This window comes from Rhinoderma darwinii, chromosome 1 (genome assembly GCF_050947455.1).
Source record: "Rhinoderma darwinii isolate aRhiDar2 chromosome 1, aRhiDar2.hap1, whole genome shotgun sequence".
Taxonomy (NCBI): Eukaryota; Metazoa; Chordata; class Amphibia; order Anura; family Rhinodermatidae; genus Rhinoderma; species Rhinoderma darwinii.
In genome coordinates this window covers 393290711-393314355 of record NC_134687.1, presented here as the reverse complement: position 1 = coordinate 393314355, position 23645 = coordinate 393290711, and the positions used below count along the sequence as shown (strand labels likewise).

At 41.3% G+C, this 23645-nt stretch overlaps 1 protein-coding gene across 3 annotated transcripts in view; it reads left to right on the top strand.

Annotated features, from left to right (window-relative positions):
* PTCH1 (patched 1) overlaps positions 1-6318 on the top strand; it is a 78510-nt gene extending 72192 nt beyond the window's left edge. For 2 of the 3 annotated variants that reach the window (XM_075828819.1, XM_075828818.1), the window contains exons 21-24: positions 145-244; positions 357-608; positions 2977-3505; positions 4032-6318. In XM_075828819.1, coding sequence (XP_075684934.1) covers positions 145-244; positions 357-608; positions 2977-3504 — 880 coding nt within the window. In that variant the 3' untranslated portion in view covers position 3505; positions 4032-6318. Of the gene's footprint in view, positions 1-144; positions 245-356; positions 609-2976; positions 3506-4031 lie in introns of those variants that run through there. The other variant, XM_075828820.1, reaches the window with a different exon arrangement.
* The last annotated feature ends 17327 nt before the right edge of the window (positions 6319-23645 follow it).

The window sequence follows — 23645 nt, the reverse complement described above, 5'->3', positions numbered from 1 at the left end:
AATACGAGTGTTTCTAATGCTTGTTGTTGTGTGCTGTTCTGTATTTTTTGGTTCATAGTATTGCATGTTCTGTTTCAATTCTAATAACGGAACCTTGATCTGACTAAATACAGTGACCCTTCATTTGCTGTTTTCTCTTTGCAGGTACTTCTTTGCAGTGCTTGCAATATTAACTATTCTTGGGGTCCTAAATGGACTAGTGCTTCTTCCAGTACTCCTATCTTTCTTTGGACCTTATCCTGAGGTGGGCATTATATTTTCATGAACTGTATTTACATTATATGTGTATTTTATAAAAGTACAACAATATATATACTCTAATTAATACAGTATGTAACAAAAATATCTTTTTATAGGTGACCCCAGCCAATGGTGGAGACCGGTTACCCACACCATCTTTAGGTCTGCCACCAAACTTTGTGAGGTTTCCAGTGGCAAAGCAACAAACACCTACTGGGTCGGACTCTTCAGACTCCGAATCAAGCTCACAAACTACAGTGTCGGGCTTCAGTGAGGAATTTCACCAGTATGAAGCCCAAAGAGCTGGAGCGCCCTCACATCAAGTTATTGTTGAGGCCACAAGAAATCCAGTCTTCCCTAGGTGTTCTGTAAGTACTGCTCTTGTTTTATTATAAGTACTGATTCTTGTATTTATTATATTATACACTCACAAAATCTCCTTTTTGTACTTCTGATGAGCTATACTGACAACATTTGGATCATTGTAATTTGTCAAAATCTACTAAAGCGCCAGGTTCTAGTTATGGTCTAAAAATTATATTTAAGCCAATACCCTATAGATGATCTTACCTGCTATTTATTGTACTTAGTGGGGCTGGTTTCACACACTTTTCACACATTTTACTGCGTTTTTCATGGCGTTTTTGCTTGCGGCATGTGCCGTTTTTTTCCTAAACACATGTGCTGGTTTTTTCACATAGGCTTCTCTATAAGATTTTGAAATCGGCAGAAAAAGACCATGTACAAGATTACGCTAAATAAAAATTTCCACCAAAAACGCCACTAAAAACACCATAAAAAAATGCATATTACATTTTAATAACATTGGCGTTTTGAAATGCGTTTTTTCATGCATTTTAAAACTCCAGAAAATATCTATGTGTGAAAGAAACCTAAGGTTCAGACATTACAATTAAGCTGCATGGTTACCATAAGCTATAAAGGAAACCTGAGGTAGTCTGAAAAACATCTCCAGTCTCATTAGTGGCTCAGACTGCTGCTCAGTCCCTCCCCCATGCTTTACCCTACAGTTCATTTTTCTCGCATTGGTTGCTGTGTAAAAGCACAAGCCCAGCACAAGTTCACTAAGAAGTCAGTAGATGTGGATTTCCCTTATAGCGAGAGTAGAATAATTAAAGTATAAGAAACCAAGCTACTAGTGAGACAAAGAAGATTATCAGGTACAGTAATTTACAGACGTGTACTGAGCCACAAGAGTCTTAGTACAGGGAAGCATGAAATTCAGCTTCATTATGGATATGTTACATGTGTGTATATTAGTTGAGACATGTACAGTGTGTTCAATTTCTGTAGTACGTAAGTATACCAAGCTTTTCATTTCTTTGTAACACGTTATTGCCCAAGTCCTGGAAGACTTTATATTATTGCTAAGTTTGATCTCATTGCGGCATCAAAATTTTGTTCTAACGCCAGGCCTATTTTGACCTTAATGGCTAAGCATTCTTTTTCGTTTTTCATTGTCGCATTCCAAGAGTCATATCTTTTTAATTTTTCTGTCGGCATAGCCGTATTAGAGTTTTTTTTATTTTTTTTGAACAAGTTGGATGTTTGGGTACATATAATATATTGATTTACTTTTATTTTATTTTTATGGGAGGAAATTTAAATAAATAGCTATTCCATCATTGTTTTTCACATTTTAGATTTATGTCGCTCAGTATGCAGGGTAAACAACATGTTACCTTTATTCTATGGATCAGTCCGATTTCGGCCATACTAAAGAGATTTTTTTTATATTTAACTACTTTTGCACGATAAAAACACTTTAAAACAAAACTTATTTGTTTTTGCATCGCCGCATTGCAAGAGCTGTAACTTTTGTATTTTTCCAAGGATGTAGCCATTTGTGAGCTTGTTTTTTGCAGAACGAGGTGTAGTTTTCATTGGTACCATTTTGGAGTACATGGGACTTCTTTCATTATATTTTTTTTAGTGGAGGGGTTAAAGGAAAAAAAAAAATTTCCGCCATTGTTTAAATTTTTTTTCGTACGGCCTTCACCATATGGTTTAAATAATGTGTTAACTTTATTGTTTGCGGTGTTACAATTGCGGCAATATAATTTTTGGGGGTTATTCTTTTTCAAAATAAAACCACTTTTTATGGGAAAAAAAATATTTTATTTTTACTGTGCACTTTTTTTTATTTTTGAATAAACTTTATTTAACTGTATTTATTTCGTTTTTTTGTTAGTCCAACTGAGGGAGTTTACAATGAGATCTTCTGATCGCTAATATAATGCTTTGGTATACTTAGTATACCAAAGCATTACTGCCTGTCCGTGTAAAACTGACAGGCAATCAATTAGGACATACCTCTGGCCCGGCCTAATAGGCTTATAGTAATGGCAGGTCTAGGGAACCTTGTTAGGCCCCCGGCTGTCATGGCAACCCATCAGCGGCCGGCGATCAGGTTCCCTTCCTCTGTCAAATCAGTTAAATTCCTCAGTCTCTATTGACCGCAGCATTTAACGGGTTAAACATCCGGGATCAGAGGTTCCTCCGATCCCATCCGCTGCAACAGAAGCCCGGCTGTCAGTGACGCGTGATCACCATCACATACATGCATGTCGGAGTTCGGGAAGGGGACCCTTCCGTGTACGGCATAATGCGGGAAGGGGTTAATAGACTTAGTGATTAAACCATGCAGTATTTAGTTTACAAATTAGTATGGTACTGCTAGTACATCGTAATACAATGTTGTATTTTATTTTCCAGGTTGTAGTGCCAGATGCCACACATAGTCAGTCAAGTCAGAGGACTCAGCCCGGACAAGATCCAAGACCTCAACAACAATGGCGCCCTAACAGGAATCCGAGGTGGGAGGCAAAAGAACAGTCACGTCCACCTCCTTATCGACCTCGCAGGGATGCTTTTGAAACTTCTACTGAGAAGCATTCTGGTCCTTGTACCAGAGATTGCTCAGGACACAGACCACACTTACAAAGCAATAGGAGAACTGCTTTTGCTCCAGCAGGTACTTCAGTGCCGGCATATTGCCAGCCTATAACTACTGTGACTGCTTCGGCTTCAGTTACTGTTGCTGTTCACCCTTCAGTGTGTAGCCACAATAATCGTAGTAGCTACCCATTCTACAATGGATATCACGAAGATGACCATGGACCTTATGAGGATCCTCATGTGCCTTTTAATGTGCGCTACGAGAGAAGGGACTCTAAAGTAGAAGTTATAGAGCTGCAAGATGTTGAATGCGAAGATAGGGCACAAGGAAATGTCTCAAAATAAGGTACAGTATTTGTCTCTAACTATCCGAGTTTAATGGGATTTCTTGATGGTAATAAAGGAACAATTCACATATCAGCATGTCTATTTCCCATCACGACATAGAGGTCTTAAGGAATGTTTTTTTTTACTGGTATATGACAAAGACCTGCAAATGTGAAAAACTTGTAGAATGCATTTAAATCTACTTTACATTTGGAAGGAATGCATTTAAAGAGGAACTATCACCTCTCCAAACGTGTCTATTTTCGTAAATACTTGCATCCCCATGAGAGAACTATTCTGGAGCACCTTTTCTTAGAAATCTGCATTGTGCCATTCCTCTGTTATTCCTCCTGGAACTGTATGAATAAATTGACAACTGGGTGTCCCCTTCCCCTTGTCAGTTGGGGGTGTCCCTACATAGTCTGGCAATGTCCAATCAGTGCTGACCATATCAGACATACCCTACACAGTCAGATCTCTTAAAAGAATCGTACAATTCATGGCAATTCTAAAGCAGATGGTAATTGTTTTCCATTTTATTACAGAGTCAACACATTCTAAATCATTGATGGCCAAAGACGGGACAGAATTTCCAGACTGGCTAATGAAAGCTGCTGGAGGTTTTATATAATGGACATGCTGCATCAAGACAAACAGTTCATTATTACTGTAATCTATTGTACAAATGTGTTAAATATTGGTATAAATATTTAAAAGGTGTATACATATGTAATATACAAAAGAACTATGTAAAGTTAGTATAACTGCGGAGTTCCTAGACTCCTTTTAACAGATGGGGCAAAGCTTATTTGCCCTCTCTACTTAATGTACAAAATTTGTGCCACACTTTAATCTAGATATAAAATCCAGCATATTTTTCTGCTGCTTAAATATTGTATAATGTACATGTATAATTTCTATGCAAATATTGCTTATGTGATAGGTGTTATTTTATATGTGTAAAGGTTTTTCTATTTTGATGTTTAATGTTCATATCACAACCCTGTGGTAGTATGTTACTGATAATTTCAAACACGCTATGCGTGAGTATCTCTTTTCCTTCAAATGGGCAGATATGAAGAATTTGTCTTAGCCAATGTCGTTTCTTGCCTGTCCTTGTGTCTGGATGTGTGCACCTGTCTCATGTGAAACTGTAGAGTCTGTTCCACTGTGTTCTATATTCTTGGTGTGCTTATGTAAACCTGCAATGTTGGGAGTCTTCTCCTATCCATCTTCAGCACTTACTTGCAGGAGACTTCACGACTCTTTTTTATTTATACCCTCTATGTGTAGTTTTGCAGGATGGTGCCTGACACAATTGCTTGGGTGCCATTCCAGCTTAGGGGCAACTTGGCCATCATGGGCGTAGTCATTCAGCAGTGGCTAAGTGGTAAAAATTGTCTTATGTCTTTTTGTTGTTTTTTTTCGTAATAGAAAGCACTTCAGGCGATGAAGGGGATCGAACAATAATTGAATGATACGTTTTTATATGGCTTACATTAACCTTTCCTTATGTTGGTGCTACTATTCCTTTTTTTGCCTCTGAAAATGTAAATGGTTTCCCTATCTACCTCCCTTCCTCTTTTACATACATAGATATGTTGTTTGCTCAGAGTTTACCTTTATGCTATTAATTTAATTCAGAAGATGAGTTTTATGTTCTTTTACTTTGTACATTGATATACTGTATACATTCTTCATGTGTCATTGTGGATTGCAGTGTATATCGCATTGCATGCTGTTCTGTCATAGAAGAATATTTAATTGAAATACTTAAAACTTTAAGGCACTTGTTAAAATCTTCAAAAAAAATCTAACAAGGAATATGTAGCTGCCTTTCCTTATTATAAGCTATTGTTACATAAGCACACTGAGACCACCACAACTGTCTCCGTGTCCAGATCACTGCCATTAATATAGATAGCAATAAAACAATGGACCCTGTTTGCTTGCAGTGTAAGAGCCGCATACACATTGTTAATACACGTAAAAGCTAAAACCACATGGCACAACCTGAAAAACTACCTTCATTTCACAAGTGGTCATGTATGGCACAGTGATCCTCAAATATTCTGTGATGCAGTTGATATATGAAAGGCGACTATTCTTCTGCTCTGCCCGAATTATAATTGGAGAACTTCGTAATAATCCTTTATAACCTGACATATAATAGATCATATATATTTATGATGTAAAGCAATTCCCAAGCAGGTATACTTCTTGACATGTAAGGCCACATTCAGACGTGCTGTGTACAGTCCACAGTGGAATTCTGCAGCAGCCGTTTTTTACATTTGTTTTTTATACATTTTTAGGAAAGTTAGTTCAGACGTTGCAGAAAATAACTGTGCGGAAATTAGACTGTGGTGAAGAATTTTCCCTCCGCAGCATGCTCATGACGTTGCGGAGAAGAAGCGGAATTTCACTGCGGATTTCAGCCTTTGCAATGCAAAAACTGAAATCTGTGGCAAGTCCGCTGTGATGTCTGCAACGTCTGAATTACCTGTCAAATATGCAAATGTTGCTGCAGATTCGTTGTGGAATTGCCCCAAATCTGCACCAACATTTGCAGCGGAAAAATTCCACCACGTCTGAACGTGCCCTAAGAGTATAATCAAATAAATGATCCCACTGCAAGTGATATTTTCAGCTGGTCACTAAAGTACTTACTAATGAAATTGTTGGGCATCACTATGCTATCATGACGTATTGGCATTGCTTATAATAATAATAATAATAATAATAATAAAAAAGCTTTCCCCAAGTCTCATACTACACACACTTACATGGCCAAATCTCCCCGCTCCCTTGTTAGTGTGTCTGCTGCCTTCTGCACAGTATATATATATATATATATATATATATATATATATATATATATATATGTATGTGTATATATATATATATATATATATATATATATACATACATATACAATCTCCTATAGTCACATTGGCAAAGGGAGAACAGTAGCTGGCAATGTTTTTCTTTGTATGTTTTTTAATATTTATATTTTTGTATAATAAGAATGTGTTCTTACAGTATTTGTCATGCCAGTTTATAACAAAACAATGCAGGGATATGTTTCTATTTCTATTGGAAAACACTATTACAGCTATGGGCTACTTTTAATGGAATTTTTATTTGTATAGAGTGCTTACTAATGTTAAATAGGAGAGAGTATATAACATTTACATTAAAGACTCATAGCATTTTAGAGTAAGGATTTAAAAGGAAAATTATTCAAACTGGGTCTCATTGTCTGCCTCATTTGGCAGGAGTGGGTTTTTGTGTCATTTCATTTACAAAGATAAACATATGCCATATAATTTATTTATATGAAAATTTATTTTTGTAGTGTACATAGTAGTGATCAAGTCATTTTGACAGAAGTATATTTTTAAAGAGTTTATATGTATTGATGCCATTGTGAGACATGAAATTTGGGTACAGTGCACACATACTTTTAAAAACACCGGACAAAATATCCCTTAGCCCCTTCATGATTTCGAGTTGTCCAGCAACACCCCTATACAATGGGTATTGCTAAACCACTCCAGCAGGGAACGGGTTAACCACGTTGAGAGAGCATTATAATCCTTACCATACAGAATGTGTTTGTTTCATTTTTGTGATCTAGTGTGGTTTACATTTCAAACATTGAAAATGGAAATTGTACAAACGCTCTAAATATTAATGTTCGAACACTGATAGAATTTCTAACATGAATAAAAATTATTATAACTTATTGGTTACGCAGTTTGTTTTTGTCGTTTTTTTTTCACATGCAAACTACTATGGTTCTGTTATAATATATTTAAAACTGCTGTGGAGTTCTAAGGGCTTATGTACACTTGCACCGTACAACCTCTGAGTTCATGGTATGCAGACTTCAATGTGGCTCTACAGTACCGTCGTATGCCTCCAATTTCCTACTAACCGAAAATAAATTGTGCCGTGTTTCTTCAGACACCATGTTACAAAGCTATTTTCAAAATATGGCACCATATGGCACAACACGGAAAGCCTCCAGCTTCTGCGTGAATGAGGCCTAATGCTCCAGGTTTATCATTGTTGGGTTTTTCGTCTAAAACAACCTGATGTAAAACAAGAGATGGACTTAGAACTTCAATAGAACTGGGGGAGAAGTGGCTACCAAATTCTTTAAGGCCATGTATCTTGGGGAGAGGAAGCAAAAGGATTAGCCAGGTAAAAATCGATTTCCCCTGATGGTATACATCCAGGGGCTGTTTGTTAACATTTGATTCAAGGGATCTAATATCTATGATCTGCTTGATAAATAACTCCTAAATTATCAGCTAGTAATCCTACCCATACAAAGAGGTACCAGAAAAATATATTAGTACTTTATTATAGTATTCATCCTGATCAATAGAACACATAGGCCTAAAAAAAAACTCCAGCAGACTACTTGCTTTATTCAAGGATCAACTTGACTTAACCCCTTAGGGCTTATTTAGACGAACGTGTAATACATCCGTGCAACGCGCATGATTTTCACGCGCCTCGCACGGACCTATGTTAGTCTATGGGGCCGTGCAGACTGTCCGTGAGTTTCACGCAGCGTGTGTCAGCTGCGTAAAACTCACGACATGTCCTATATTTGTGCGTTGTTCGCGCATCACGCACCCATTGAAGTCAATGGGTGCGTGAAAATCACGCGCGGCACACGGAAGCACTTCCGTGTGACGCACGTGATTCGCGCAACAGCAGTAAAAAGTATGAATGAAAACAGAAAAGCACCACGTGCTTTTCTGTTTACAAACATACAGAGTGTCATAATGATGGCGGCTGCGCGAAAATCACGCAGCCACGCATCATATGGTGATGACACGCGGAGCTGTTAAGTACCTTTTGCACGTGAAAAACGCAGCGTTTTTTGCGCGTGCAAAACGCACACGCTCGTGTAAATTTGGCCTTAAAGACACAGCCTGTTTTCGCCTTAAGGACACAGCCAATTTTTTCAAATCTGACGTGTCACTTTATGTAGTAATAGCTTTAGAGTGCTTTTATGTACCCTAGCGATTCTGAGATTGTTTTCTCGTGACACGTTGTACTTCATGTTAGTGGTAAAATTTTGTCGATATATTCAGTGTTTATTTGTCAAAAATTAAAAAATTCAGGGAAAATTTGCAAAAATTATCATTTTTCTAAATTTAAATGTATTTGCGTGGAAGACAGATAGTAATACCACACAAAATAGTTACTAGTTAAGATTTACCATATGTCTACTTTGTTTGCATTGTTTTTTTAAAAGTTCTTTTATTTTTCTAGGATGTTACAAGGCTTAGAAGTTTAGCAGCAATTTCTCACATTCTCAAGAAAATTTCAAAAGGCTTTTTTTTCAGAGACCAGTTCAGTTCTGAAATGGCTGTGAGAGACTTATATATTAGAAAGTCCCGATAAATCACCCAATTTTAACACCCTCAAAGTGTTCAAAACAGCATTCAGAAAGTTTCTAAACCCCTTAGGCGTTTCACAGGAATTAAAGCAATGTAGAGGTGAAATGTAAATTTTTTTTCATTTTTTTGCAAAAATTCATTTGTAATACACTTTCTTTCAACTTAATATATTTCCCATATTCTGCAGGTTTTTAAAATTATCCCACATGTTGCCCTAGTATCCTAATGGACTGAAGCGCAGGCCTCATAAATAAAGGAGCACCTAATGAATTTTGGGGCCTCCTTTTCTTTAGAATATATTTTAGGCACCATGTCAGGTTTGAAGAGGTCTTGTGGTGCCAAAACAGTGGAAACCCCCCCCCCCCCAAAGTGACCCAATTTTGGAAACTACACACCTCACGAAATTTATCTAGGGGTATAGTCAGCATTTCGACCCCACAGGTTTTTTGCTAAACTTCTTGGAATTAGTCTGTAAAAATAAAAATCTACTTTTTTTCTGAAAAACAATATTTTTTTATTTTGACAAGGCATAAAGGAGAAAAAGCAAACTAACATTTGTAAAAGCAGTTTCTCCCGATTACGGCAATACCCCATATGTGGTAATAAACTGCTGTATGGATCCACGACAGGGCTTAGAAGGGAAGGAGCGCAATTTGGATTTTGGAGCGCAGATTTTGCTGGAATGGTTTTCAGTGCCATGTCGTGTTTGCAACGCCCTGGAGGAACCAAAACAGTGGAAACCATCTAAAAGTGACCCCATTTTGGAAACTACAACCCTCAAGAAATTTATCTTGGGGTATAGTTAGCATTTTGACCCCACAGGTTTTTTGCAGAATTTATTGGAATTAGGCCATGAAATTGAAAATGTAAATTTTTTCTAATAAAATTTCGTTTTAGCTCAGATTTTTCATTTTCACAATAGATAAAAGAGAAAAAGCACCCCAACATTTATAAAGCAAACTCTTCTGAGCACCGCAATACCCATATGTGGTAATAAACTGCTGTTTTTGAGACAGGGCAGGGCTCAGAATGGAAGGAGCACCATTTGACTTTTGGAGCTCAACTTTCGCTGGAATGGTTTGCGGCGCCATGTCACATTTGCAAATCCCCTGAGGTGCCAAAACAGTGCAAACCCCATGAAAGTGACCTCATTTGGGAAACTACACCCCTTAAGGAATTTATCTAGCGGTATAGTGAACCTTTTGACCCCACTGTTTTTTTGCTGAATTTATTGGAATTAGGCGGTGAAAATGAAAATCTAAATTTTTTTCCACTAGAATTTAGCATTTTTTTTCATTTTCACAAGGCATAAAGGAGAAAAAGCACACCAACACTTGTAAAGCGATTTCTCCCGAGTACGGCAATACCCCATATGTGGTCATAAACTGCTGTTTGGATACACCTCACGGCAGGAGTGCCACTTGGCATGCAGCTTTGTATTTTGGGCGCAATGTCGCATTTGCAGAGCCCCTGTCAGTGGCGTAACTACCGTTGTAGCAGCCACAGCGGCTGCTACGGGGCCCACGGCATGAGGGGGCCTCTCCTGCCCGCCGGCACAGCCCCCCCCCCCCATGGCCGGAGGCCCTGCTAGCAGCCGCTATGGCTCTACAGTGGTAGCGACGCAACTGAACACTACGGCAGAGCAGGGAGGTATCGCCCCGCTCTGCCATTAAAGGGGTTGTCCCACAATACACATGTATCCCCTATCCACAGGATAGGGGATATATGTGTGATCGCTGGGGGTCTGAACGCTGGGACCCCCAGCGATAAGGAGAATGGGGGACCGAAAGTCCCCCCAAGTGCTCCATGAGAAACCTTGGCCTTTTGGGGTCTGTGTCCAGCTGCTCCGTAGAAATGAATGGAGCGCCGATTACTCGTGTGCGCATGTGTGACCGGTGCTCCTTTAATTTTTATTGAGCTGCTGGACACAGACCCCTGAAGTCCAAGGTTTCTCACGGAGCATTTCGGGGGACTTTTGGTCCCCCGTTCTCCTTATCGCTGGGGTTCCCAGCGGTCAGACCCCCAGTGATCACACATGTATCCCCTATCCTGTGGCTAGGGGATACATGTGTTTTGTGGGACAACCCATAGACTACAGGCCGTTTTTATTTTGGGGGGGAGGGATTGAGGCTGTTTGGCATTAACTCCATACAGCCCCCCCTGTAGATATCTACAGGGGGGGCTATATGGTGTTATCTACAGGGAGGGGGCTGTATGGCGCCATCTACAGGGGGGCTGAATGGCACTATCTACAGGGGGGTCTGTATGGAGTCATCTACAGGGGTCTGTATGGCGTTATCTAAAGAGAGGGGGCTGTTTGGCACTATCTACAGGGGGCTGTTTGGCGCGATCTACAGGGGGCTGTATGACGTTATCTACAGGCGGGCTGTATGGCACTAGTTACAGGTGGGCTGTGTGGCGCTATCTATGGGGGGCTGTATGTGGCACTATCTACAATGGGGCTGTATGGCGCTATCTACAGGGGGCTGTGTTTGGCACTATCTACAGGGGGCTGTATGACGTTATCTACAGGCGGGCTGTATGGCACTAGTTACAGGTGGGCTGTGTGGCGCTATCTATGGGGGGCTGTATGTGGCGCTATCTACAATGGGGCTGTATGGCGCTATCTACAGGGGGCTGTATGACGTTATCTACAGGCGGGCTGTATGGCACTAGTTACAGGTGGGCTGTGTGGCGCTATCTATGGGGGGCTGTATGTGGCGCTATCTACAATGGGGCTGTATGGCGCTATCTACAGGGGGCTGTGTGTGGCACTATCTACAGGGGGCCGTATGGCGCTATCTACAGGGGAGCCGTATGGTGCTATCTACAGGGGGGAGCTGTGGCAGAATCTACAGGGAGGCACTTTCTACAAGGGGGGCCCTGTCAAAAGTTTGCTATGGGGCCCAGTCTTTCCTAGTTGCGCCCCTGGCCCTTCTGGTACCAGTACAGTAGAAACCCATGAGAAGTGACTCAATTTTGGAAACTATACCCCTCAGGGCATTCATCTAGGGGTGTATTGAGCATTTTGATCCCACAGGTGTTTCATAGATTGTATTAGAATTAGGCATTGAAAATGAAAAATTATATTTTTTCCAAAAATATGTAGTATTTGCTTCCAATTTTTTATTTTCACAAGGGGTAATAGGAGAAAAAACACCACACAATTTGTTACTCAATTTTTCCCGAGTATGGCAATACCCCATGTGTGGCCTAAACTGCTGTTTGGGCGCATGGCAGAGCTCAAAATGGAAGGAGCGCCATTTGGCTTTTAGAGTTCAGATCTTGCTGGACTGGTGTACGGGCGCCATGTCGCATTTGCAGAGCTACCTTAGGTCCCAGAGTACAGTGGAAACCCTGAGAAGTGAACCAATTTTGTAAACTACACCCCTCAAGGCATTTATCATTTGCATGGACATATGACAGGGCTTAGGAGTGAAAGAGCAAATGCGTATTTGAGGCCTATTTTGGTGATTTTCGTAGCATTGGCCCACAATGCCAGGGCTCTAGGGTCAAATAGTAAAACAATCCCCCAAGTAGTGACCCCCATATTGGAAACTTCACCCCTCAAGGCATTTTTTTAAGGGGTGTGGTGAGCATTTTGACCCCACAGGTTAGGTTTTTTTTAATTAGAAATGAACGCTCAGTGGATGGTGCAAAGTAAAAATTTCAATTTTCCACAGGTATGCCATTTTAGTGCACAATATATTGTGCCCAGTTCTTGCCACTGAAGACAAATACTTCAAACTGTTAAGCGGGTTCTCCCAGGTGTGGCGATGCCATATATGTGGACGTAAACTGCTGTTTGGGCACACTGTAGGGTTCAGAAGGGAGGGAGCGCCATATGGCTTTTGGAGCGTTGATTTTGCTTTTTTAGTAGTCCTGTTTGGGGTATTGCTAGTATTTCAGTTTATAATGTGGGGGCATATGTAAGCTGGGCAGAGTACATCGGGGCATAATAATGCGTTAAATAAATAATAATTCATAGATATATGCAGGGTTGCCAAGCACCAATTAATTTTTTTCTGGACAAGTTGGCCCAAAATCACGGACAAACAGAAATCTTTACGGACAGTTTTTGAAAATTGAGAATAACATGTTTCTTGAACTTAAAACGTTAATATAACCAGGTTAGCTATGATAATTGTGAATTAGAAAGTGATAATAATGAAAAATTATAATAATAGGTTCAGGTCAACTGTGTCATTTTTACTTTTTGTAATGTTCAGTTCAAGGCTGCAGCACTAAAACTTGCAGACAATACGTACTCATCTCTAGGAAGATCGGTGCAATTTATAAAGAGTGTGACATGGATCACCGGAGATATAACTACATACTACATATACACGCATTAAAACACACACACACACACACACTACATATACACACATTGCACACATACATACATACATACATACGTACATACTGCACACACTACATCCACACACTGCACACACACATAGATACATACACATGTACACAATGCACACATACTACATATTAACACATATTAACACACTGCACACATACATACTGCATATACTATACACACACTGCATACATATATACTGCCCACACGATATAAATACACATTGCATACATATATACTGCACACATATATACCGAACACACACTACATATACACACAATGCACACATACATACTGCACACATATACATACTGCACACATACATACTACACACATACATACTGCACAACACATACATACTGCACACATATATACTGCACACATACATACATACATACACACATACATGCTGCACACATACATACATACATACATCCCACACACTACATATATACACAATGCACACATACATACTGCACACACATATACATACATACTGCACACATATACATACATACATACATACATACATACATATACTGCACACATACATACATACATACATACATACATACACACACACACACTACCGTTCAAAAGTTTGGGGGTCACCCAGACAATTTTGTGTTTTCCATGAAAACACACTTATATTTATCAAATGAGTTGCAAAATGACTAGAAAATATAGTCAAGACATTGACAAGGTTAGAAATAATGATTTTTATTTGAAATAATAATTTTCTCCTTCAAACTTTGCTTTCGTCAAAGAATGCTCCATTTGCAGCAATTACAGCATTGCAGACCTTTGGCATTCTAGCTGTTAATTTGCTGAGGTAATCAGGAGAAATTTCACCCCATGCTTCCAGAAGCCCCTCCCACAAGTTGGATTGGCTTGATGGGCACTTCTTGCGTACCATACGGTCAAGCTGCTCCCACAACAGCTCTATGGGGTTGAGATCTGGTGACTTCGCTGGCCACTCCATTACAGTTAGAATACCAGCTGCCTGCTTCTTCCCTAAATAGTTCTTGCATAATTTGGAGGTGTGCTTTGGGTCATTGTCCTGTTGTAGGATGAAATTGGCTCCAATCAAGCGCTGTCCACAGGGTATGGCATGGCGTTGCAAAATGGAGTGATAGCCTTCCTTATTCAAAATCCCTTTTACCTTGTACAAATCTCCCACTTTACCAGAACCAAAGCAACCCCAGACCATCACATTACCTTCACCATGCTTGACAGATGGCGTCAGGCACTCTTCCAGCATCTTTTCAGTTGTTCTGCGTCTCACAAATGTTCTTCTGTGTGATCCAAACACCTCAAGCTTCGATTCGTCTGTCCATAACACTTTTTTCCAATCTTCCTCTGTCCAATGTCTGTGTGCTTTTGCCCATATTAATCTTTTCCTTTTATTAGCCAGTCTCAGATATGGCTTTTTCTTTGCCACTCTGCCCTGAAGGCCAGCATCCCGGAGTCTCCCCTTCACTGTAGATGTTGACACTGGCGTTTTGCGGGTACTATTTAATGAAGCTTCCAGTTGAGGACCTGTGAGGCGTCTATTTCTCAAACTAGAGACTCTAATGTACTTGTCTTGTTACTCAGTTATGCAGCGGGGCCTCCCACTTCTCTTTCTATTCTGGTTAGAGCCTGTTTGTGCTGTCCTCTGAAGGGAGTAGTACACACAGTTGTAGGAAAACTTCAGTTTCTTGGCAATTTCTCGCATGGAATAGCCTTCATTTCTAAGAACAAGAATAGACTGTCGAGTTTCACATGAAAGCTCTCTTTTTCTAGCCATTTTGAGAGTTTAATCGAACCCACAAATGTAATGCTCCAGATTCTCAACTAGCTGAAAGGAAGGTCAGTTTTATAGCTCCTCTAAACAGCAAAACTGTTTACAGCGGTGCTAACATAATTGCACAAGGGTTTTCAAGTGTTTTCTAATCATCCATTAGCCTTCTAACACAGTTAGCAAACACAATGTACCATTAGAACACTGGAGTGATGGTTGCTGGAAATGGGCCTCTATACACCTATGTAGATATTGCATTAAAAACCAGACGTTTGCAGCTAGAATAGTCATTTAGCACATTAACAATGTATAGAGTGTATTTCTGATTAATTTAATGTTATCTTCATTGAAAAAAACTGTGGTTTTCTTGCAAAAATAAGGAAATTTCTAAGTGACCCTAAACTTTTGAACGGTAGTGTACATACATACATACATACATACGTACTGCACACATACATGCTTCACACATACATACTGCACACACATACATACTGCACACACATACATACTGCACACATACATACATACATACATGCACACACACATACTGCACACACACATGCTGCACACATACATACATACTGCACACATACATACTGCACACATACATACATACATACATACATACATACATGCATGCATACATACTCACATATACACACATACTGCACACACATACATACATACATACATACATACATACATACATACATTGAGGCACACTCCAGTCACCTCTTTGGCTTTAGACACATTGACACTTAGCTCGTTCCTGTAGTCTGCTCCTTCGGCAACTTCTGTCTCCTCTCACTTCTTCAGCAGGGGGAGGTGCTCCAGTGCTGGGGGGAGGGGTGTACAGAGAGAGATTAGGAGCTGAAGGGGCTATCAAGGGAGTACTGGGCTGTACAGGGCAGAGACATTTTAGCAGCAGCAGTTATACAGGTCAGCAGTGCAGACACTGTGAAGGAGCAGGGTGCTGCTGACCTGTACAACTGCTGGGCAGTGAATTAGAAGCAGAGCAGGCTGCCGGGCAGGAACTTCACACTTCAGCAGTACACGCTGAAGTAACGGCCACCCAGCATCCTGCTGTGCACATATTTTCCTGTGCCACCTGTCAGGTCCCAGCCAAGCCGCTCTTTCTCTGCTGTCAGATTTCCTGCTCTCCGTTGACCTCCCCCACTCTGGCGGGCAGGAGGCCCCTGCTAGTACTACACACCAGACGTGGTGCGCGGAGGCTGGGAAGGCTGTTAAAGAGGTCTGCGTGTGACCCGGCTCATACAACTTGCACATGTGCAGCTCCTTGGACAACAAAAAAATATAGAAATCACGGACACATTCTTTTTATTTTACGGACACAACGGACAGTTGCCAAAAGTCCTCTCATTTCACACACTGTCCGTGAATTAACGGCCGGTTGGCAACCCTGGATATGTGGCCAGTGTCGCACTGATAAATGGTGCCCAATCTTATCCGATTTTGGAACACATTTTGCATAACCATATTTTGAGAGCCAGAACTTTTTTTATTTTTTTTCCACTGGAGCTTATTTGTTGTGGAACAATCTGTAGTTTTTATTGGTACCATTTTGGGGTACATGCGATTTTTTTGATCACTTTTTATTACATTTTTTGGCAAGCAAGGTGACCAAAAACCAGCACTTTTGATAATGTTTTATAATCTTTTTTTATGGCGTTCACCGTGTGCTATTATAAATGACAATTTTACTTTATTCTGCGGGTCGATACAATTGCGGCGATACCATATGTATATAGTTTTTTTTATGTTCTGCAGTGTCTGCACAATAAAAACACTTTTGTTTCAAATAATCTATGTTTTTGTGTCGCCATATTCTGAAGGAATTTTATTTTTCCGCCAAAAAAGATGTGGGAGAGCTGTTTTTTTGTGGGACGGCTGTAGTTTTTATTGGTATAATTTTGGGGTACTTGCAGCCTTTAGATCACTTTTTTTATTCTGTTTTGGGAGGGGTAGTAACCCAAAAACAGCGATTCTGGTATAGTTTTGTTTTTTTTTGTTTTTTACGGTGTTCACCATGCGGGTAAAATAGCATGATATTTTTATCGTTTGGGTTGTTACGGACGCGGTGATACCACATATGTGTACTTTTTTTTAATGTTTTTTCATTTTTTTCCTATAGTAAAAGACTTATTATGGAAAAAAAGGCGGTTATTGTTTTTTTTAACTTAAAACGTTTATTTTTTTACAACATTTTTGTTAACTTTTTTTTTTGTCCCATTAGGGGACTTGAAGGCATTAAGCCCTGATCGCTATTCTAATATACTGCACTACATACATAGTGCAGTGTATTAGAGCTGTCAGCTATTCACTGACAGCAAGACTATTAGGCGTCACCTCCCGGCGGAGCCTAATAGGCTTCCGTACTAGGAGGCCATTGTTAGGCTTCCGGTTGCCATAGCAACCATCGACACCCCAGCGGGTGCCGATCATTGCCATTAGCAACCATCGGGTGCGATCTACCCACCTAGATGCAGCGATCGCTTTTGATCGCTGACACTAAGGGGTTAATCGGCCGGATCGGAGCCTAGCGCCGGTCCTGGCCATTAGAGCAGGATGTCCGCTATGACAAACAGCTGACACCCGCGGCCATGGCAAACATCAGGGGTGCCGACAGGCTAGAAACCACCTAGATGCAGCAATCGCTTTTGATTGCTGCATCTAAGGGGTTAATCGACCGGATCAGAGGCTAGCACCGGTCCTGGCCATTACAGCGGGGTGTCAGCTGTAATATACAGCCGACACCCGGAGGTGATGGTGCTGGCTTAGCTTCTGAGCCAGCTCCATCACATACAGGTTCTCAAGGAGCAGCAGTGATTGGTCAGTGACAGCAGACTAACCAATCACAGCGATCGCCGGCATGGGACCGCTGTGATTGTCCCCTGCCGTCTTCTGTGCCGATCAACTGTCATAAAGGCTGGGTTCACACGACCTATTTTCAGGCGTAAACGAGGCGTATTATGCCTCGTTTTACGTCTGAAAATAGGGCTACAATACATCGGCAAACATCTGCCCATTCATTTGAATGGGTTTGCCGACGTACTGTGCAGACGACCTGTCATTTACGCGTCGTCGTTTGACAGCTGTCAAACGACGACGCGTAAAAGTACAGCCTTGTCAAAAGAAGTGCAGGACACTTCTTTCAGACGTAATTTGAGTCGTTCTTCATTGAACTCAATGAAGCACAGCTCAAAATTTACGGCTGTCAGAGAAGCCTCGCAAAATGCGAGGAGGAGCATTTACGTCTGAAACGAGGCAGCTGTTTTCTCCTGAAAACAGTCTGTCTTTTCAAACTTAAAAGCCTGCTACTGTGTGCACATACCCAAACAGTTGATGGCACAGTTCTGTCACCTTGTCCTTTGACAGGGTGACAATTGTTAGCCAGGACGCATCGGTACGTGTCGGTGCCTTAAAGCACTGCAATACAGGATGTACCGGTGCGTCCTGGTGCGTTAAGGGGTTAAGTTAGCCATAGACAACCAGTGAGATATCGACCCTCTCTTCCATATGATATTTATTTATTTTTGATAGCTTAGATAGCATCAAGATATTCTGCAGTGCTGTACAGGGATTTGCTATCACTCACATCAATCCCGCTATTCACTATGACAACTGTATTTTTTGCTGAATATTATGTCTCTCTACTATGGCATGTCTATTATAACATCAGTTCATGTCATTTCTTTCCACTGTGGTATATCAGTTATAACAAGAGACAAATGATATTAGACCAAGCAATATCATTCCTCTTTAGATACATCTATAGTATGCGACAATGATATTTGCTCCAGTAACATAACAACGATGACATAACCTTTCTGTTTTGTCTCTCCTCTGTGACAAATCATCTGTAATTTTATATCTAAAGTTGCAAGAAAAAGTAGGTGAATCCTTTGGAGTTACCAGATTTCTGAATTGATTACTAACAAAACGTGGTCAGATTGTTATCTAAGTCACAATTATATACAAACACAATCTAACTCAGGGGACTCAAGGACGCGGCCCGCGGGCCGCATGAGTCCCCTAGGCTTTGCTGCAGGACTCTGGGGAAGCCTCCGACATCGCTGTCCATACATCGACATTGATATCAGGGGCTTCCCCAGAGCAGGAGTCCCAGTGATGTCAGGAACACAGCCCTACTAGCGCTCTGCCTGTTACTCCAGCTCTGGGATTGCCCCTGACATTCATGACCATATATGGACAGTGATGTCAGGAGAAGAGCTGGAATCCCAGGCAGAGTGCTAGAAGCGGCTCTGCTCCGGGACTCCAGCTCTGGGCAAGCCCCTGACATCACTGTCCATATATGGACACTGATGTCAGTGGCTTCCCCAGAGTTCCGGCGCAGAGCCTATACAAGTGCTCTGCTCCGGGACACCGGCTCTGGGGTTGCCCCTGATATCACATTCCGATCCAGGAGGATCCCCTGACGTAACTGTGTATGGACAGTGACGTCAGGGGCTCCAACAGTAGAGGAATCCCCAGCCAAAGCGTCGGCAACGCTCTGGCTGGGGATTCCACTCCTAGAGGGAGCCCCAATGGAGCTATCTACTGTGAGCACTGTGGCAGCATCTGCGGAGTGCACTGTGGCAGCATCTGCGGAGGGCACTGTGGCAGCATCTGTAGAGGGCACTGTGGCAGCATCTACGGAGGGCACTGTGGCAACATCTACGGAGGGCACTGTGGCAGCATCTAGAGAGGGCACTGTAGCAGCATCTACAGAGGGCACTGTGGCATCATCTACAAGTCGGTGTGTGGCAGTATCTACAGAGGACACTGTGGCATTATCTAGGGGTGTGTTGCATTATCTACAGAGGGCACTGTGGCATTATCTACGGAGGGCATAAATAGCAATTTCTCATATTTTTAAGAAAATTTCAAAAGCCATTTTTTTAAGGTACCTGTTCAGTTCTGAAGTGGCTTTGAGGAGCCTATGTATTAGAAACCCCCATAAAACACCCCATTTTGAAAACTAGACCCCTCAAAGTATTCAAAACAGCATTTATAAAGTTTTTTTTAACCCTTTACGCATTTCATAGGAATTAAAGCAAAGTGGAGGTGAAATTTGCAAATTTCATTTTTCTTGCTGAATTTCAATTATATTCTATTTTTTTTTCTGTAACACAGAAGGTTTTACCAGAGAAACACTACTAAATATTTATTGTCCATATTCTGCAGTTTTTAGAAATGTCCCACATGTAACTCTAGTGTGCTCGTGGACTAAAACACAAGCCCCAGAAGCATAGAAGCACCTAGTGCATTTTGGGGCCTCTTTTTTTTTTATTAGAATATATTTTAGGCAGCATGCCAGGTTTGAAGAGGTGTTGAGGTGCCAAAACAGTAGGAATCCTCAAAAAGTGACCCCATTTTGGAAACTGCACCCCTCAAGGAATTCATTTATGGTTGTTGTTACCATTTTGACCCCACAGTTTTTTCACAGCACGTATTTGAATTGGGCTGTGAAATTAAAAAAATTTAATTTTTTCCAATAAGATGTTACATTTTTGATAAAAATGTCTTATTTTCACAGGGAACAAAATACCCCATTTTGTTGCCCAATTTGTCCTGAGTGCGGTAATATCCCATTTGTGGTGATAAACTGCCGTTTGGGCCCATGGGAGGGCTAATAAGGAAAGGAGCGTTATGTGTTCCTTGGAGTCCAGATTTTGCTGGATTCGTTTTCCGGTGCCATGTCGCATTTGCAGAGCCTCAGAGGTATCAAAGCAATGGAAACCCACCAGAAGTGACCCCATTTTGGAAACCACGCACCTTAAGGAATTCATTTATGGGTATTGTGACCATTTAGACGCCACAGTTTTTTCACAGAATTTATTTGAATTCGGCTGTGAATTAAAAATAAATAATTTTTTTCCAATAAGATGTATTTTTGGCTCACAATTTCTTATTTTCACAAGGAATAAAATACCCCATTTTGTTGCCCAATTTGTCCCGAGTGCGGCAATACCCCATTTATGGTGATAAACAGTCGTTTGGGCCCATGGAAGGCCTCAGAAGGAAAGGAGTTCTATATGTTCTTTGGGAGTCCAGATTTTGCTGGATTGGTTTTCGGGTGCCATGTCAAATTTGCAGAGCCCCAGAGGTATCAAAGCAATAGAAACCCACCAGAAGTGACCCTATTTTTGGAAACTACACCCCTCAAGGAATTAATTTATGTGTGTTGTGACCATTTAGACTCCACAGTTTTTTCACAGCACGTATTTGAATTGGGCTGTGAATTTAACATTTTTAATTTTTTTTCCAATAAGATGGATTTTTGGCTCAAAATTTCTTGTTTTCACATGAAGTAAAACACCCCATTTTGTTTCCCAATTTGTCTTGGGTGCGGCAATACCCCATTTGTGGTGATAAACTGCCATTTGGGCCCATGGGAGGGCTCAGAAGGAAAGGAGCGCTATGTGTTCTTTGGAGTCCAGATTTTGCTGGATTAGTTTTCAGGGTGCCATGTCGCATTTGCAGAGCCCCAGAGGTATCAAAGCAATGGAAACCCACCGGAAGTGACCCCATTTTGGAAACTACGCCCCTTAAGGAATTCATTTATGGGTTTTGTGACCATTTAGACACCATAGCTTTTTCACAGAATTTATTTGAATTGGGCTCTGAATTTAAAAAAATTAAATTTTTTCCAATACGATGTATTTTTGTCTCACAATTTCTTATTTTCACAAGGAATAAAATACACCATTTTGATGCCTAATTTGTCCTGAGTGCGGCACTACCCCATTTGTGTTGATAAACTGCAGTTTGGGCCCATGGAAGGGCTCAGAAGGAAAGGAGCGCTATGTGTTCTTTGGAGTCCAGATTTTGCTGGATTGGTTTTCGGGTGCCATGTCAAATTTGCAGAGCCCCAGAGGTATCAAAGCAATGGAAACCCACCAGAAGTGACCCCATTTTGGAAACTACACCCCTCAAGGAATTAACTTATGTGTGTTGTGACCATTTAGACCCCACAGTTTTTTAACAGAATTTATTTGAATTGTGAATTTATTTTTCCAATAAGATGTAGTTTTGGCTCAAAATTTCTTATTTTCACAAGAAATAAAATACCCGATTTTGTTGCCCAGTTTGTCCTGAGTGCCGCAATACCCCATTTGTGGTAATAAACTGCCGTTTGGGCCCATGGGAGGGCTCAGAATTAAAGGACCACCATTTGGCCTACTGGGGATTTTGTAGTCATGTATGCAGAAGCCCCTGAGGTACCAGTACAGTTGAAACCCCCAAGAAGTGACCCCGTTTTAAAAACTACACCCCTTAAGGCATTCATCTAGAGGTGTAGTGAGCATTTTGACCCCACAAGTATTGTGTAAAAGATAATGCGCAGCAGATGGTGCAGAGTGAGATTTGCAATTTTCTATACATATATGTCAATTCAGTGTCCGATATATTGTGCCCAGCATGTGCCACCGGAGACATACACCCCATAAACTGTAATGTGGGTTCTCCCGGGTATGGCAATACCCTACATGTGGCTTTTAACAACTGCCTGGGCACTCCACAGGGCTCGGAAGTGAAAGATGAGGGGGATAAGCTGTGCGGAGTGCATCAGGGTAAGTAAAACTGGGGTAGATTAAAAATCAAGGGATGTATGATACATTTTAAAACACTTTCATACAGAGCCGTGGTTTTTTGGGACACATGTCACATTGATATATTGTGTCTTTCCTTATCCCCCTCTTATAGCAGACTTTGCACCTCTTTGACTTTTTTCCTTCTTGCCAGTTTGGGGAACTTCTCCTGGAAAGTGTTGCCCTGGTACGATGCGTGTGGCTCCGCTTCCAGAAGCATTGGGTGCCCCCCTTCTTGGTCCCTAAAGATTAGGTTCTTGATAACCACCCCCTGAAATTCCAGGAAAGTTCCCCTCTGGCCTGCACATCGACGTAGCACGTACGCATTGTACAATGCCATCTGTATGATGTGCACGGCCAGCTTCTTATACCACACCCTCGATTTCCGCATGGCGCTGTAGGGCTTCAAGACTTGATCTAACAAGTCCACCCCTCCCATGTATCTATTGTAGTCCAGGATGCAGTCTGGTTTGGGGGTCTCTGTACTGGTACGTCGTACAGGTACATGGGTACAGGTGTGGCCATGTATTGTTGTCAATACAAGGACATCTCTCTTGTCCTTGTACTTGACACACAATATGTTGCTGCTAGAATGTTGCCTGCTCTCACCCCTTCTGAGTGTTTGCAGAGGCAGGGTCTTAGGGAGTCCTCTCAGATTTCTTCTAGCAGTGCCGCATGCCGCAGTACTTCTGGAAGCGAGGCACTTGAAGAGTGGGATGCTGGTATAAAAATTATCCAGGTAGAGATGGTAACCCTGGTCCAGCAGTAGGTGCACCAAATCCCACACAATTTTTGCATTAACTCCCAGTAAGGGGGGGGGGGGGAGGAATTCTGGGGGCTGAATATTGGTGTCCTTCCCTTCAAATATCCTAAATTTGTAGGTATACCCTGATGCACTCTCGCACAGCTTATACATCTTCACGCCATACCTTGCCCTCTTACTCGGCAGGTACTGGCGGAATTGAAGCCTCCCG